The sequence below is a fragment of the Parus major genome, chromosome 19 (genome assembly GCF_001522545.3).
Source record: "Parus major isolate Abel chromosome 19, Parus_major1.1, whole genome shotgun sequence".
Classification (NCBI taxonomy): domain Eukaryota; kingdom Metazoa; phylum Chordata; class Aves; order Passeriformes; family Paridae; genus Parus; species Parus major.
Window position 1 is genome coordinate 6,348,929 of NC_031787.1, and position 18,539 is coordinate 6,367,467.

Below are 18,539 nucleotides of genomic sequence, written 5' to 3' on the forward strand. Positions count from 1 at the left end.
CATTACATTGCATCAACAGGATTTCAACCCTTCATTTTGGAGAAGGGTCACATCTGTAATAAATTATGGTCTCCATTATTTAAACAGTAGCATTGTTATAAATATTTTCTTCCTGTATTTCTGTTTCATAAGCCAAATACTCAGCATGTCTCTTCTTCTAAGTAGCCACACAATGGGCTGCCAAGGCTGGGTTATCATTTGCCTTGGGAAAGGCACTGTATAATATTGCAGGGTAAAACATTTACAGGCAGAGGTTTGACCTGTGGGGGAGAGAGGTGAGGGCTTTGCAGGATTGGTGCCAAGAGACTGAGGCTTGAAGGAGAGTCCCACAGCTGCTCTCACCAGTGAGGATCAGAGAACTGCAACCAGCCTATTCCTGCAGAAATGAGACTCAGCCACTGATTTAAACTGAAATTTGTGAGTGTTAAGATTTTTAGCCAGACCTAACAATTTTCCTTTCTATTTTCTTAAATGAAACTTTTATGTTTGGATGTAGGGATAACTGGATGAACATGTGAAAGGCAGTTCTGGTGTCAAGGCACTGCTTTTCAGAGTTGTGTCTGCAGGGTCCATTTGTGTGACAAGGAACATGTCATCATAGCAAAGAAGAGAAATCCACACAACCTCTTATTGTGAGTAGCAAGGTTTTACTAGAGAATACAATATTTCAGGGCAAGAAATGAGGTTTTTTTTCCCCTAAAAGGAAGAGCAACCTAGAATATTGACACAAAGGGTGACCCAGAGCTGTGTCATCCAGAGCACGATTAGGTGATGCAGAGGTCACACTTTGGTCCCTGGCAAGTTTTGGGGGTACATTTAAGTAGCTCCTTTGATGATACTGGTGGATCATTTGTAACTGTAAATGTGTTTTCTGTGCAGTCCCAGTGCCCAGGAATACACGAGGCTCTGCAGAACACCAGTAAGAGACCTGTTGAAGATTGGATTGTTGTTTGCCCTGGGCAGTGAAACATATTCCTGGAGTGTGTGCGTGGGTGCTGCAGCGTGGAGCCGGGCTCAGGGCTCCCTTCCAGGCTCTGCCCCTTACTCAGCTGCCTCGGGCTCTCCAGGAAGAGTTACCTGAGCTCTTAATTCTCTCATTAGAAAATGTAGAAGTTATTCACTCACTTCCCCATACCAGCCTCACAGTGGTGTGTGTTAATGAACATCTGTTAATGTGTGGAAATAAATGCTGTGGAAGTGCTGGAGCAATAGCAGCCCTCACACAACAGGTTGGGAGTCTGCAGCTTTTTCTTACGGGATTGTGCTGTAAGACTGGATCACCATTTTAGCAAGGTGTCTGTGGAACATCCCTGTCTCCAAATCCCTCTTGGTGCCCTGGTAAATGCTTCTGAGCTCCCAGTCCTGTGTCGTTCTGGGAGCTCTGTGCAACCTCGTGTAACCCAGGTACGTGCAGCTCATGGCACGCAGCTCTTGACGGGTGTTATGTGCCCAGCTCCAATTCATTATCTTCACTCATCTGCCACTCATTAAGGGAAAAAAAAAAAAAAAAAGATACTGTTGTCTGCAAAAATCGGATTTGTTACCCAGCGTGCAGCAAGCCAGTAATGGCACACTCGAGACAGACATTGATTATTTATTTCAGAGTTACCAAGCTTGGGTGCCAGGTGGAACTCCACAAATCAACCATCAGAACTTTTTACTATTTATACATCTTAGCAAACAAAGGAATTTTTACATATTCCACACTTTGCAACAACACGGTTCCCTTCTTTAAAGCTTCCCGATTTGTGTCTCCCCTCGCTGGCTCCTCGATGGGTTGGTGTCGGGAGGCCGAAGCCCCTCTCGCCGCCCCTGTTCCCTTCCTTTCCCCGGGGCGCTGCGGGCGGCCCCCGCAGCTCGCAAGGGTGAATCGCTGCCAGCCTTTGGCATCGCCGGCCGGTCCTAGAAATCCGGCTGGCTGCTGGAGCGGCTGCCAGGAGCCTCCCTCGGGCCGTCATGTGAGCAGTGTAAACAGCCCGGCCAGGCGAGTGGGCGGCTCGGCGCTCGCCAGTGGGGCAGAGTTCAGTGCCTGCGGCGGGGTTACTGCCGAGCGCCGGCGTTGCCATAGCGAGCATTGCATAACGCTGGCAGCGGCCGCCGAGGGCCCCGCGTTCCTTCTGCTCGGTTTGTTCATTGTTGCCGAGGCCCACTTTGCTGTCGCAAATGGAGTTGCGGGCATAGCTCCTGGCCGGGCTGCTGTGGGAGGTCTCAGTGGGAGCGGGGAGAGAGGAGCTTGCTGCTGGAACCCTGTAACTGGGGCACTCGCCTTGCCTGCAGGAGGGTTGTTTGCATGAGCAGACACTTTGCATGCCAGTGAAGTTTGTGGGAGTAAGAGAGGTGTTTAACTTCCTGATACATTGTCTTCTAAAAGGAAGTGATTTGGTGTAGGACTGAAATTTGCACCCACCTAGAGAGCCCAGGGCATCAGAACATCAGCGTTATGTGGGTACAGCATGACTGCAAGAATTGATGTTCCCATATCATTGCATAGATCAAATGGTTTGCAGGAGATGGGAGTTTGTGGGAAGCTGAGAAGTCAGGAAACTTTTTTGGATGGAACTGGTGGAGGGAAGTTGGAATGTTGCAACATGGGAAGCTGCATTTGGAATCAGGCCATCATCCTCTGGAGTTCTCTGCTGAAGTTGCATCTGCATTTACATAAGTTTTGGCATGAGAAATCAATGTCCATGAAGTGACTATTCTGTGCTTTCCCTTTCTAGATGATTAATTGAAGTGGCTGAGGGATTGATTTGGCTACAAGCTGTCTCCTGAGGTTTCTGACTGTAGTATTTTTGTTACGTGGAATAGACCAAGGTCTATCTCTTTGGTTGGAGTGATTATGCTTTTGGCTCTCATGCTTTTTGAGGGTCTGGCTATTGAGTCAGTGGCAAAGTCCTGTTTGACTGCCATGGGCCAGAATCAGAACTGCAGTTTTGCCTATACAGTGTGGTGTATTTAATATTAAGACTGTGATGAAGGGTCACCAGGTTTATTTGGCATATGGAAGTTGTGGTATTTCTGTCATTTGCCTCTGAAAGATTTTGCTGGCTGCTGTGAGAGACTTTTTGTTCCTTCCCCTTGGGTTTGTACCTTTTCCACTGTGAGATCCTGGGCATGTGTGACCTTTTGTGTGGCAGAAGTGAAGAGCAAACCTAGCTAAGAACAACAGGCTATTGCCTTCTACCTGTGCTCTTACAGCTCTTCTGTCAGGACAGTGAGACCTCCTGCCCCAGTTTGGAACTGGAAGTCTGTCCTTGAACCAGTGGTGCCAGGACTTGTGTGAGCTGGACACGGCTTGATGAATGGCTTAACACACCCTGTCTCAAACTCTGCCCCACTGAGCCCTTTTCTACAAAGCATTTTACAAAACAAAATAAACTAAGGGAGGAGTGAAGTCCTGTGGTCTGCTCCTCAGAGAGTCCTGGTTTTGCTGGTGAGTTGTATTTCAGTTTTAAACATCAGTGGTGATTGTGGGATTGCTGGGCTTTTTGTTCTCAGTCAGGGCAACTTAGACTGTCAGGGCCCAGATTAATTCCAAGGCACTATGGCAAAGCCAACAATAATAATAATGAGGAATGATCATGGCTGGGAGCCATTCTGGGATCTGCCTGATCACTCCATCTGGGCCTAGGGATGCTCATTCCTCACAGTGCTGATGGTGCTTTGGAGAAATATGGGCTGTGTCCTTCTGTTATTGTCTGAAATATCAGTGACCAGAGGCATCCCAAAGGGGCACATAACAGAGCTCAGGGAGTTAGTAGAGACCAGTCCATGTTTTTGGGATCAGGTCAATCTATCCCTCCCGTGGGAGCTGACACAAACAAGAGCAGATGGTTCTGGGAGTGTAGTCTGAAATTCCCAAATGCCACCAGCTGCTGTAGTCCATGTCTGCTGTTCAGGCTTTCCACTGAGCATTTCCATCCACCTTCCTGGCCTTAGGAAGGTAGAACTGAAATGCTGCTGCTTTGCCCAGGAGTTGTGCTCCTTGGTTCCTCTTGGAAATCCTGTCCCTGAGCTGCAGCATCGTGTGGTGACACCTACATGACCAAAGCAAGGTGCCCAGTAGATGACACACCCAGCCCCTGTCACGTGCTTTGGCAAACGAGGTCTCCATTGTTGGGATGACATTTGGCCCAGATGTCTCAGATTTCTTATCCTCTCTGGAGAGCCTGGGGAATTTTGAACTTTAAATATTACTGTGTTTTCTGCTAAAAAGGACAGGTTCCAAGGAGTATTCCTGGCATTTGCAGTAGAAATCCAAGCAGTTTGTGATTACTTGATTTGGGAGTCCATTCACTGTTTGGCACCAGCCTCTAAGGAAGTTCTGACTGCTTGAAATGTTATCCTTGTTGCAGAGTTCCTCAGCTCCAAATGGACAGAACTGTTGACCATACTCATAATTTTGGGGTTTTATGCAGTATTTTGTATATTTTGGGCTAGACCTTCAAGTCAAGACCAAGATATTGAACTTGATTCAATACCCCATGGGAAGACAGTACAAGGAGTAAAGGGTGGGTTCCCAGTACCCAGGATTGCTGAGACACGTCTTAGATTTCCATCCAGAAATCAGAGAATGAACATAACACTTTCCTTAGAAGGATCCCAAACTCCTTTACGTAGGGGTAAACATATAATTATTTCCATTTCACTGGTGTGAACACCAGAAGATAAAAATGCTGTGACTAAATATCAATTCAGAAATAATTGAGTTGAATTTTGTTTCCTGTCTTACACAGCAGGGCCTGATGCCCTCTCCAAACTATTTTTTTAAAGTTACTTTTTAAAATTAGCTTTAGCCATCATAGCTTCTATGTATTTCTGGTCTTGAAAGGAACCATCAATTGTTTTTGTTTGAAGACATTGAATATGAACTTGTTCCTGCAGAGCTTTGTGCTGTAATTTATCAACAAGGAGCTGAGGCACAGACGTCAAATGAATACCAGATTTCAAATTATGATAAGCAATTGTGTCATCCCTGTGAATAGACATCAGTCTCTGCTGAGAAATCATCAATAATTCATTTTAAAAAATAAATGAGTACAGGGCCATTTGGATAGGTCTTTGCAAACAACCAGTCCTGTGTTCTGTCATAATTCCTGTGAATGTAAGCCCAAAGGATGCTTATTTCTCAAAGAGAAACACACAATCATGCCCAAGTCAAAAAAATGTGTTACCTCAGGACCTAATTACTGTTTCTCTTTGGGGAGCTGTGGAGGAGGTTAGAGTGTCACCTGTCAGAGGTGTGCTGGCTTTGTCCATGGCTCAGTGGGAACATGCAGAGCTCTCCCAGGGTATTTTACTGTTAATATTCCAGTCATTAACATCTTCCCCACTTCCTTTACCCTCTACCTACACCAAACCCTAAGACTATTATTTCCAATCTTAAAATACAACTCTTAGAATAATTTGTATTTCTTTACTATGAGGAGAGGGAGGATGCTGCTGATTTAAAAATTTCTTGAGCTTCCCTGTCGTAGGTGGCTTTTCATTTGACAGTTGCCATTCTGCTTGAGTCCATTTCTCTCCCAAATTGGAGGTTGTTGCATTCCAATAAGCACACAGCATCTGTTCTCTGTAGAACATGATGTTGCAAGATGCTGATCATTTATCAAAGTGAGTTATTTTCAATTGAATCAGAGATGAACATGCAGTCTAACAGCAATAATTCCCTCCTGTCTGTAATTGTCCATTGTAGGAAGAGGAATTTATACATAGTTATAAAAGTCAGGATTTAGAGGCTTCAAGAGGCTTGTGCTTCAAGACCTAGGGCTAGCTGGTCTTAGCTTATCTTAGCACAATCACAAAAATAAAAATTCTCTGCTCTACTTTGGAGAGCATGAAATAATTTCTGTTTACACAGTTTTTTCAATTACTTTGATGCTGTGATATAAAGGTCACTGATTGCCTCTAGTCATCACATGGCTTTTTCCCTAACAGTCCACTCACCTCATTTTTTTCTGTGGGATCTTTTGTTTCTTGATCCAGTTCAATTGCCCAGATGTTCATTTCATACAGTTATAACTTTATACAAAGGGCATCCTCTGTTCCAACAAAGACATTGTGGTCGTTGTTCCCAGCTGGGAGCCTCGTGCACAGCAGCTCACCTGCCATCAACCCACTGACCTTTGGGCTGATTTAGTGTAAAATCAGACACTGGGGATAAGGAGGAGAAGTTATGCCAAAAAGTTTCCTGGTCCCTAGCCTTGGACTGATGAAGGTTGTGCTGCAGGATAAAAAGGCAGTAAAAAATAGGAAAGCTCTTTCATCCTGTCCCTTTTGGTGTGTAGTGGGACAGAAAATCACATGGGCACCGTGAAAGTTTTGCACTGGTGTCTTGGAATGTGTAAATGGAGACCTTAACATCTCCAAGAAGTCACTCTATTGCCTGCTCCCTATAAAAGTCACCCACAAAGCTTTCACGTCAGGGCAGAGAGGTCCCTGCTGGTCCACATGGGGTGGCTCTGGGGTTACCAGAGGCCTCCAGGAGCTGGGGATTTCCCAGCTCACACATTTCCGGAGGGTCAGATCTCAAGGTTATTCCACTAGCCCATTTGCTGTTTGTGGAGCCACGTGGCCATCACACAGACCAGCTGCTGGGTTTAACTTAACCTTTAGAGCAGTCATGAGAGCTTAGTTCATGGGCTGAATAAATTACACGGAAGGCTTCAAGAGAGGATTGCCCATCTGAATGCACTGGCTGCTGCTGAAAGCTCTGTGGAAGATGAGCAGTGGAAAATTGGACAGGGATTGAGCAGTCTGTCATGTAAGGAGGGCATAACTTGGCAATATATATCTCGGAAGGTTTTGAAATCTCTACCTTGGCCAGAAGTGACCTCCCAAATGACAGGAATATTGGTCATCTTGAGCACAAATGTTCCTAGAAAGATGCCCCTACAAAACTGTGCTGGCTGCTGGCAGGGCCAGCAGTGCTGGCAGAGTGCAGCGTGTTCCAATGGCCAGGCTGAGGTGGGAGAGCAGCTCCAGCCTAGGGCAGGCAGAGGAGGAGGCCTGGAGAGGAGCTGGCAGCACAAAGTGATTTTTGACATCTCTCCTTCTCAGCTCTGAGGCTGTTGGGCCAAACCTGTACAAGGTGGGATGGTGGTTAATGCTGATGTGATTTGCTGTGGGCCCTTGTAGCTCCCCACAAGAGAGCTCCAGGATATCCAGGACATCCACTGCATCCTTCCTGGGCAAACCTTGGGAAGGGAAGCTGCAGATGCCAGTGTCTGCTCTGCTCAGCTTGGCAGGGAGGAAAACAAAGGAGTGAGATGGAGAAAAACAGGGTTCCTGTCTGGTTCTTGCTACCAGAGGATGGATACAGAGGAATGTGCAGGATTTTGTTTTCTGAACACAATGTTTCCTGTGACTGCTGAAATCAGTAAGCAGGGATAGACCCTTCTCCATACTGTAGCAACTGCAGCACCATAATTCTCCATTTCCCTCTCTTGAGGCTGCAGATCCCCTGGCACAGCTGTAAATTCCCTGTACAGTGCACAGCACAGATTTCACTGAAAATTCCTGGGAAGACAGCTCTTCTGGAGCTTTAAAAGTATTTTTTTTCTTCTATGCATCTCTCCATTTTTCCCTGCATCCAAGCAGCCACCTGCATGCAATATCAGACACATGGAATCCCATAAACATCCCTTCCAGACCATAATCATTTGATGAAAATATGGCCAAGTGCCCAAACCCCTGTGCCCTTCCCACAGCCCCCTCCATCAGCATGACCTCTGCTGCAGGATTTATATCTTGATGTGTGGCAGTGACTGACAGCAGCAACAAGGAGCTCTCTGGGGCAGAGGACAGGGAGGGGAACAGTCTGCTCCAGGGAATGTGCTAATTTTCACTCCTTTAGAGTCCTTTATCTCAGCCCTTCGACCTTGAGCTCAGAGGCATTATCAGCCTTAGCCAGAAAGGCAGCGTGCAGTTAACCATTGAAACGCTGAATGTTTCTCATATAAAGTCCTGAAGGTAAAAACAATGAATGCAGCTTATTTTAATAATGCAGCATGTCCAGGGACTGTCCAGGTTTGGGGAGAACCTATTTATGATATTAGGAAAAATATTTTTTCATGTATGATATCAAGTTTGATGTCCCTGTGGAGACCTCCTGTAAGCCTGTCCTGTGAGCATGGCTGTGTATGAACTCGGTTTTCTTCGTGACCTTTTCATCCTTATTGTACCCAATTATTGATATCCAGAGCACAGGCAGAAAATTACTGGTCTCATGCTTCCTTTACTATCATGGGAACACATTTCCAACTTCATAAAGTATTACACAAACTCTTACCATAAAAGAAAAGTCACTTCCTGGAGCAGTCTAGATGAATTTATTGCCAGTTCTGCTGCTGACTTCTCTGGGTGACTCTGGGTTTGTCATTTAGCTCTATGTAAGATTTTGTGTTTACAGAATGAGCTGGGAATACTTCAATGGGCCATCATGGCTATTAATGAGTTAGGAATGTGCTTCTGTGCATGTGTCCCTTGTTTGGCAAGATCAGCTTCTCTTTGGTACCTGAAAAATACGATGCAAGAGGAATATTTCCTTTTCCTTACTGGCAGTAAGTGGTCTCTCTGTGACCAGCAGTATTTGGGTAGAAGCAGAATTTTGGGTATAATATTCCTGCTTAATCAGTTCAGTGTTGAGGGAGTTAATTTGCTCATGCCTTCAGATTGTTTTGTTTCCAGGGATTCTAAACCGTTGCCTCCAGCTGTTCATTTCCATTGACGAGGATGATCTTTATCTGTCTAAACTAGTTAAAACCTGCTCCACTACCCAGTAGTCTTTTTGGAGACAGCCCAATAAAGCTGAGTGCAGTGGCTATGACACCAAAGCCTCCTGGACATCATAAATTCCAAGCCCTACTTTTTTTTCCTGACCTCTCACTCTCAGAGCACCCTTCCTGTTTTAATGGGACATTTGACTTCCTCCATTTAAGCCCTGTCCAAAAAGGGGAATGATGTTTGCAGTGGAAGTGATCAGTGTAAGAATCCCTGTTAGACTAATTTGCTGCTTTAATATTATCAGATTAAGGCTTGACAGACCTCGAAGGTATCATTCAAACAACTGAAGCACTGTCAGACTTGCACTTGAACTCTGGTTCTTTCTTGGGATGTTTTAGGTAAATTATGTTTATAAATGTGCTCAATTTAAGGCTTGTGACATGCTGGGATTTGTCATACCTTCAGGTCATCAGGACCACTTCTTCCTTAAACAGGAGATGTGGAAGTTTGTGTGTGAGCAGGTAAGATGCAGGTTTGTTAGGCTGATGAGGCAGCCACAGATGCACCAGGGCATCTTTCCAGTGGTGGAATTCAGGTGTCTGGTGTCCACCAGGCAAAGATGCTGTTTGTACCAGAGGGAATTGCCAACAACACAAACCTTTCTGTTGCTGTAGTGCTGCTACAGGGACCAGAGCTGGAATGTGTAGCCTGGTGTAGGAACTCCTTCCCTTGTGCTGGAGTTTGTAATTCACATTATTTGGTTCTGAGCTGAACAGGAACATGTAACACAACAGGGAAAATCTAATAGTCAGTTTGGACATAAAGCTCTTCCTTCCACTCCAACTACTGTTAACAGCAGTGGGAAAATCTGTGGCCAGAAGACCTCTCCTGAAGACCCAGGCTGAGGTTTATTTTGGAATGTGCCAAGGAGACATTTCCCTGTAGTTTTGTTGCAGATGTTGCTGTCCCTGCAGTCTGGGGAGGGAGCAAGGCCTGAGCAGTGTTGGGATGTGGCTCCTGCTCTCTGCTGCAAACAGCTGGATCAGTTCAGCTCCAGGCCCCTGTGTCTGTGGGAGAATGCTGTGTAGTCATTTTGCTGTTGAACCACCTCACAGTGATTATCACACTTCCAGAGGAGGGGAAAGGTCTGAGAAAAAGACCAGTTTAACATGTCATTATTGGGCTTTAGCAGCTGTGTGTTATCCTATTGTTACTAATAACCTTTGCAACTTTGTGAGCAATGTTTTCTTGGCATCATTCAAACATAATGACTGGGGGGTCACATTCAGCTCTCAGTTGTGTAAATATGGAATGTTCTCTTGGCTGGCTGGTGCTATTTTGCATTTGGCTCATGATCCCTGCCCCTAGAACCGTGTAACCCAAAATACCCAGGCAGGGAGTTCAGTCACAGTGTGCTCTGCATACCAGCTGGGTATGCAAAGCACAAAATAAACACATGAACAGCTACTATCAAATCCAGGCCATATAATTACAACTCTACTGTCCTCTGGTTGTGGTTACTGGATTATTCCTGAATAAACAACTGCAGGAGTTTGCTTGGTACCTTCCCAATGTAATTCACCAGTGGATTATGATGTGGAAGTCTTTCAGAAAAATGTGTTTTTAAAGGGGTTTTAAATTTGACTGGGATAAATCAAGAAAAAAGAATTTACAAAATAGATCTTGCTTGAAGTAAAGCAGTCACAAAGTCTGCCTTGGCGGTAAGAGGAAAGAGAGACCTTGGCAAATCCATGAGGAGGGTGCTTGAACTGCTCTTTCTCTTTCAACCCTCCAGTATCCAAGCTTGTAACTCTTAAGAAAGGTTCAGTGGTTTTATAGGGTAAGTACATCTATCTTGATTTCATTCTGTAATTAAGATGATCTCTCTCCAGAATGGTCTTTACAAAGTTCTCAGCAGTGAAGTGACTGATTGCCCTTCTCATTTTCAGGGATCTTCCAGATGATCCTGCTGTGGAGTGGGACACACAGCTCCTTGCCACCCTTGTCCTGAAGCACATAGAAGCCAAGAACATCAACCTGGTAATGTGACATATTCTGCAGCACAGGCAATTGCCACGTTACTCCTGAGCCAGTGTTCTGGGCTTTGCCTTTCCCTGTAGAAGCTTTCTTTGGAGACTTTAAGGTTAGGATATATCTTCTCTCTCTGAAGAGCTTTCTTTCCTTCCCAGTGAAAAATGAACAGTGGAGGAATTTCACTTTTCTATTTCTTAACTCTTAAATGGTTTCTGTATTTTAAAGTAACCATATTGTGATGGAGTGAGCCCATTTGGGCTTTGGACTTAGATTTGAAGCCCATTGGCAGATGTGTGTTAGAGAGCTTAATTAGCAGGTTATATGTCAGGACTGAAGAATATTAAACTGGGGAGATTTCCTGGCACGAATAGTTTGGGGTTTTTTCCCACAGAACAGGAATAAGGGCCTAAGCATGGCAAGGGTTGTGTTCTGTTCTTGTCTGTTGAATCTTGCTTTGATCAGGCAAGGCACTGTCACACACTGATTAGCAGCAAAATCACAAAACTCTCAAAGCCTTTCAGCACTTCACAAAACAAGAAACCACATCTCCTGTAGCATGAAAGCCCCACAAGCACAAAATCAGCATCATGCATCCAACTTTGTATTGATTCTGAGGCTAATTTTCCATTAAATTCATTGCTGTGCACAGAGACAAATGCTGTTTTCCTGGACTCCATTTGTGCCTTTTGGCCCCCTGAACAGATAGGTTTTAATCTAAGCTGAAAGCTCCAAACCCACAAGGATTTGTATTGCATGTTTGTGACTCTCAGGGGCACAGGGACAAGTGCACCAAAACCCCAGAAGAAATTCTGAAAACACCAAAACTCCTCTGGATGGTTAGGAAGCATTAGGTCTTTGCCCCAGGGAAAATTAAACTCTAGCTGTTTGTGCTGGGGGAGGCTGGAGCCTGCCACTGACAGAGCTGAGCTGAGCAGTGAAATGTGGGGTTTGCAGAGCAGAAAACATTCCCTGCCAGGGTGGGAGCTGCTGCATTGCCATCAGCTCTTCCCTGAGCAGCACAGAGGACAAATCACTGCAGCAGGACACAGCAGCAGCACCAAGGGCAGCTGGAGCAGCTTCTCAGGGCTGCTGGTAATGAACTGCTCTGGAAATGTTCATTATTTGAAGTGTCCCATGCAATCACACAGGTCTCAGGTGTTTGCTCTAATACCATTCATTTAGGAGCAGACTGAATTTGCCAGCAGCAGCGAGAGAAACTAATTACCTTTGTTAAAGATCCTGCAATTTAAAACTTCAGAGCTTGCTGTCTGTGACATCTCCGCTGTCCTAAACCAACAGCCTAGCCTTGAAAGGTAAACTGAGTCCATTTTTCACTAATGTTGAAATTGATAGAATTGGCTGAACATGTTTAAAGCACCTTGAAGAAACCAAAAACTATCAGAGTTTCAGACCAACTCAGTGGAGTGAACACAACTGGAAGGTGTGTATTGATGTAGCTATCCCAGTGGGAAAACTTTCCCCAGTTTTCCCAGTAGTCACAGCACTGACAATGGTATCTTTATTATCTTTATTTACAGAACATGTTGTGTGCCATCTGGCAATGGAGCAGGGGCTGCAATTCCAGCATGTCTGAAAGGAAGGATTGCAAGGCAAGGAGTCCCACATGTTCTGTGTAGTTTCCTTCCATTATGTGGTTACTCATTTGTTCAATTGCCCTGAAAGTCCAGGAGTAGCTCAATCTTTTTGGGAGCTACAGGGACATATTTCATCCATGCTGTACATTAAATAGTGCAGACACAGAAATTAATGGTTGGTGTACTCAAAGCCAAAACTAATTTATAGACTTTGGAAATTATTTCTTGCCTGCTGGATTTACAAGCAAAAGCCAGTGTTGCAGGGAAAGGCAGCCAAGGCTGCTTTGTCTTGATCCAGATTAGAAAGTGTTTGGTGTGTAAAAAAAGAAGTTACATAGTATTGTGTGAACTCCAGGCAGGCTCTCGTTGCTCCTAAATCAGACACAAAAGACATCTCCAAACTCACAAGAGACTCAAAGGAAGTTTGTATCTCACTGGCCTCTGGGAGTGTAAGGAGAGATGCTCAGGGAAAGGCCATGAGAAGTGGAGTTATGCTGTGGCATTTGAAGGAATGGCCCTTGTTAAAAGGCAGAGACCTTTGTGTCCCCACAGCAGATGTGTGCTGTGTTTGAAGCACAGTGTGACACCAGAGAGAGGAGGAGAACCTCAGCTTTGAGGTGTGAGGAGGGATCATGGACTCCAGACCTCTCAGGAGTTTTCTCTTCTGCTGGTAATTGAGTAATTTCCTCTGTGCTCTCCCCTCTCTGGAAGGGATTTCTGGACCTGTTTGTCTTGGCTGCTCCTCTGGCTTCCACTAGTGAAAGCCTCATTTCCTGAATACCAAGGTCACCCAGAAGAAAATCCAGCAACAGCAGCAGCTCCCATTTCAGAACAGGTGTGGGGAGGGAACTCCCTCTTGCCCTAAAGATTTCATTGAACAATAATTTCCACATGAAGTATATTTACTATCCCAGCCTTTCACTCCCAGAACTGGCTAAGCCTGTTTTTAACCCAGACAATTTCAAGATGTTCAGGTTTTCTCATCCTGTCCTGATTGTTTGCTTGATTTCATCATCAGCCTGGTTCAGGTTAGGAGTTAAAAGCCAGAACAGCAGGAGCTGCACCGGGTGGAAGGAGCAAATGCTCCCGTGTGAAAATATCTTCCGCATGTGAGAAAGAAATTCAAATTCCTTATCAATGAAATGAATCCCTGATGCCAGAGGGATTGATTTACATGTGATTGCTGCCTGCTTTAAGTCATGAACAACACAGTGGTACAGTGGAATCAGAGCCCTGTTAGATGACTTCTGTAGATATTTAGATGATATATGATATATTTAGGGTGGGACATCCCTGCTGTCCAGAGGCAGATGTGCGCTGGGAGGGATGAGACAAAGGCAATGCCACCTTGACCAAGTCACTGTGCAGATACCTTGGGAATTGTATTTAAAAATTCCTTTATTTGAAGAGACAGGCAATTCAGGTGTAAATGTCCTAACAGTAAACTGGACTACAGCAATTGGAAATGGGCTGTGTGTAATCTCTTCAGCTGGTTCAGACATTACATAAGCTCAGCAGCTTCTATTTGAAAACAGATGTGGAGAAGAAAAACTTCCAAAGGTGTTTCTGAGCAGATAATTCCCATGTCAAGAACATTTCCTAACCCAGCCTTGTTGTTCCCACAGTTGGCCCAAGCCAGTTTTGTAAAAGCAATGATTAGTTTATTTAGTCTGCTCGCTGAAGTCTCTTATCTCAATCTTCTGGTTTGTTCTCCTGTAACCTCCACAGAAGAAAAAAAAAAAAGTGTGTTTTGTCTTGTCTGGGGTTTTTAACTTGATTTCCTAAGGAAACAGGAATAATGCAATTGTATTTATATATATGTGCACATGCATGATTCAAAATAATTTAGAGCCCATTGGCTAATTTCAGCCACGTTTGACAGCAGGGTACTGCTCTTAAAAATGTTCTGTTTGTACAAGTTACGTTGAAATCAGGGACCAGGCAGAAGAGACAAACCCTCTCTCTGTCCCCATTGAGTAAAAAGGTTTAGTGCAAGTCCAGCCCTTATCAGACTCACACTTTACTCACCTGAAGAGGAATTTATTCTACCTGCAGTGAGTGTTGTCATCTTAGGGAAGTACCACTCTAAGTAGGAGTGACTTCAGAGTGTGTTTTTTTCTTACCTGTAAAGTCCAGGGTGCTGTGCTCACCCTGAGCTGTGCTGAATTCATGTGTTTCCAGATGGGCTCCTCCAAAAGCTGATGTCCATGGTGAGGCTCAGCACCATGGCAGGCCCTGCAGAGCTCTCTGGTAGTGCTGATGTGCAGCAGCAGCCAAGGTTAAACACATCTTTTTTCTCCTTATAAAATAGGGGTTGACTGAAAATGCTTCTTCATACATGAATGAAACCAATTTTGGTCCCACCAGCAAAGAGCAACCTGGTCCCTGCTGGCAGTCACTGGGCAAAGTGGAAAGTCTAACTGTGGGCTTGTCCTGGGTGGGTGGGTTTATAAGCAGGCTTGTGTAAAGTTTGTGGGTTTTGAAGTATTTCTTATCACTGCCTTAGTGTTTCTTCTTCCTCTTGACTCAATATCCCGTGTCTCAGAGGGTCTCTCCTGCTGGAGAGTGGAGGAGTAAGTTGCAGGATGGGCACAGTGGCTTTTGATCTTCCCCTGATCTCTAACCCAGTGCTCCAGGCCTTGCATATAAAATAGATTTTGAGAAGGGAGGTGCAATGAGTGAGCCAGGCTGTAGCATTTCCTTCCCTGAAGAGAGAACGAGCTGGCAAGGAAGCAAACATTGCCTGAAGCATGGGAGTTGTTTTTTTCCTGGTGCCAGAGAAGGGAGCTGTGGAGAGCTCTGCTGCTGGGCCTGTCCAGGGACTGTCACTTTCACTCCTTGGAAAGAGGATGGGCACACATTCCCTGTCCACTCTGCACTCTGTGCTGCTTGGTTGGAACTAGGAGCCTTTAAGTACCCATTGCACAGCCCCAGAGAGGGAGTGAGTCCCCAGGGTGATGCCTCAGCCCTGACACACTGTTGGTGGGTCTGAGGGCAGGCAGCCAGGGGTGTTCTGTGCTCTGGTCACTGCTGTGTTCACACATTACTTCTGCATTTTGGAGTTCCCTTTTCTCCCTGCAGAGAATCAGTTAACAATATGATCTCATTCAGTGAAAAGCCTGATTTGGTTGTACAAAAGTGCATTTAGATTGTTTAAAAAGTCTTCTCCTATCAGATTATTTTATCACTGTTATTCTGTGGTGAAGCCTCATTACAACCAGGGCAGTCATGGATGCTTGTGTGGCTCTTTGTTGCAGCAATGTGCTGATTCACAGTTCAGCAAACCATACCTTCACCCTGTCATCCACAGGCACTGGAGGATGCTCTCAGATCCAGGAGACAGTGATTCATAGAGCTGGACCTCTCAGGTCAGGAACACATTTGCAACAGATCTCTTCGAAAGTGACCTTTTGCCCTGGTAATAAGTAACAAGTGCATCCTGCCAGTGGGGACATGATCTTTGTCATCTTTCTGTTGTTTAAGCTGTTAGGCTGTGTAGTCATCTAGTTCCAGAGTGGCTTGTTTGTTTGGTTGTGTTTCTGTGGCATGAGGAGTTCACACACACAAGGCCTCATTGTGCAACACATAAACAACTCTATTAGAGCAACAGGCTGGGACAGGGCTTGGATGTCAAAACTGGGAACTGCACAGGCTCCTCCTCCTGCTCCTAATTGCTTCTTGTTGTGTGGTTTTATTGCAGGTGGTGACGTTTGATGCAGGAGGAGTGAGTGGCCATGCCAACCACATCTCTCTTTACACTGCTGTCAGGTACAATGTCTGCTAACTTCTCTGGGTGCCTCCATGGGCTGGTGCAGGATCCTCGTGGTGCTGCTGTGGAAGGAGATCCAGGGGCAGCACTCACTTCACGGCTCCAACTCAGTGCAAGGCTGTGGCACATGACACTGGAGAAACTGCCACAGCTCTGGAAATAATCTTTTAATGTTCCATCAGCTGGGACCTTGCCAGTCTCCCTTTTACTGGGCCCTCTTTGCTTTTCCTGTCCTTGATCCCACTAAAATATGCCACTTTGCGCTTCTGCTTTGAGGAGAGTGTGAATACCTGATGCCTGAGCTGGTGGCAGGTGGGTTTTGGAAAGTTCTTCACCAGAAGATGTTGCCACCTTGTCCAGGTACCTGAATTTACCTCTCTGCCCTGAGAACATTGCTCTTTCACAGGAGCTGTCCCTATTAACCACTTTTAGGAAGAGTCCATTAGTTCCTTCACCTTTTTATTCCTTACATTATGGGACCCTCTATCTCTGTACTTTGATAGTAAGGTTAATAGACAAAAATCCCTTTATTAAAATCACTAAAACTACACTGGCAAGACAGCCACTGTATTTTACTTTAACCCTCTGCTCATTCAGACCTCATGGTGTCCTAGAGAGATTTCCTCCAGAACTGCCTCTGCCTTTCCCAGGCATGAGAAGAACTCTTTGCAAGTATAGCTTTGTATTTATAGCACCCATTTGTTTTCTGAATCATCTGTGCAATTCAAATAAACAAATTCTTCTGGCTCTCCTTTCTGACAACATCACAGCCTTTCTCACTTACTAGAGAAAACCACTGTGCCACAGAACCCATGCTGGATCCTTCAGCTCCTCTGGGAAGATGCTGAGAGCTTTGACAGCTTGAATTCAGTGTCAGAGGGTGATCTTGCCTTTTCCCAGCAACTTCTGACATAGCCTAACAGAGGAGAGGGGGTGGAGTTAAAGCAAGCAGTGTCTTTGGGCTGAGTGGGGAGATGGTTTCAGGCACAGTTTGAGGAGTGAGCAAAGGCTGATGGGTGAGGAGCAGAGGTTGATGGCCAGCACTCACAACATTGGCACAGAGGGACTAAAGAGCTTCCAGCTGCCTGGACTTCTGTTTGCTCACTCAACTGCTGTATGACCTACAAAGAGAAATGAAAGGCAGGTTGCTAGGTGTCCTCCTCCACCCTGAAGATGTCATGGGAAAACATATTAGCAGCTGAGCTGTACATGAGAAATTTAAGGAAAACTCTTGATTTTGATCCCAGTTCTACTCTTATCTTACTTCATGGCTGTGCAGAAATCACTTTCCCACCTTCATGCTTCATGTTTCCTGTGTGTGCAGTGGGATTTAACCCTCTTCTTGTCTCAGAGCATGTTACCAGGAAATGCTCATTGTCTACAATTCCCTTGAACCCAGAGCTTTGCATTCATCCTCAGCTAGAGCAGAACATAGTCTGGGCTGATGAGATCTGTGTTGATAGGGACACCAGAGCAGCAGCAGTTCTCATTAACTAAGGGCTTCTTTGTGTCTTGTCTCCCTTCCAGTCCTGAATCAGCAGAATTAATCATGATAGCCCCATCATCTGCATGTGGCAGGAGTGGTGCTGTGGCTGCTGAAAGGTTAAGTTTATTTTTAGTGGCTTGCTTGCCCTCATTATTTTTCAGTTTGTGTTATGGAGGAAGTAGAGCGTGACTGTATCACTCCTGACTCTCAGTGCCCTGATGAGTTCTCACATGTTGGCCAGTACAGGCAGCTCTGGGAGCATAAACTGAGGCTTCTCCTGTCCCCCTGTGCTAGCAGAGCTCTGCAGAGCAGCAGGGGCTGCCCCTGGGGCCCCAGTGCTACATGGCAAGAGAAAGGCAAACGACCTTTCCCCTCCAGGTATCATCTGCAATGTATTTATTAACCATCTTTAAACAAGTCCTGCAGGGTTCTGCCTCCACTGTGAAAAGTGGAGGAAAGAATGAAGCAGGGGGCTGGTGCAGGGATCCTCATCTCTTTTGGATGCTCCCAGTCTCTGGGAGACAGGCTTGTACCCACTTCCATGAGATTACTTTCTGCAAGAGCAGGGGTAGAACAGGTTCTGTGACCCCTCCCACAGCTCCTCACTTCAGGAGGTGCAAATTATTGAACAGCTTCAAGGAATAAAACAGTTCAGGAAATGGTCACAGCTGAGCAGATGCTCAGTGTTGTCTGATAAGGGCATAAATATTCTTTCCAGTGTCTGGAACTGAGAGGTTATGTTCAAAGGAGCAGGAACTACTCAGGAGAAATGAGCTCTTTCCCTTGCAGCAACTTTCCTCCTGACAGCTTGCAGGAGTCCAGCTGCTGCTGTGTGCCTGCCTGGCCTTCAGATCTGGGAGGAACTGAGAAATGCCAAGGTTCAAGGATGTATTCGTTCTTCTGGAAGGGAAAAATAAGAAAAAACAGGATG

At 45.4% G+C, this 18,539-nt stretch overlaps 1 protein-coding gene across 2 annotated transcripts in view; it reads left to right on the forward strand.

Annotated features, from left to right (window-relative positions):
* Window positions 1-18,539, forward strand: part of PIGL (phosphatidylinositol glycan anchor biosynthesis class L) — a 54,311-nt gene that overhangs the window by 24,528 nt on the left and 11,244 nt on the right. Inside the window, exons 3-5 of one of the 2 annotated variants that reach the window (XM_033518840.1) lie at window positions 10,674-10,764; window positions 12,297-12,368; window positions 16,054-16,121. In XM_033518840.1, the coding sequence (XP_033374731.1) occupies window positions 10,674-10,764; window positions 12,297-12,368; window positions 16,054-16,121 (231 nt within the window). The remainder of the gene's footprint in view (window positions 1-10,673; window positions 10,765-12,296; window positions 12,369-16,053; window positions 16,122-18,539) is intronic. The other variant, XM_033518839.1, reaches the window with a different exon arrangement.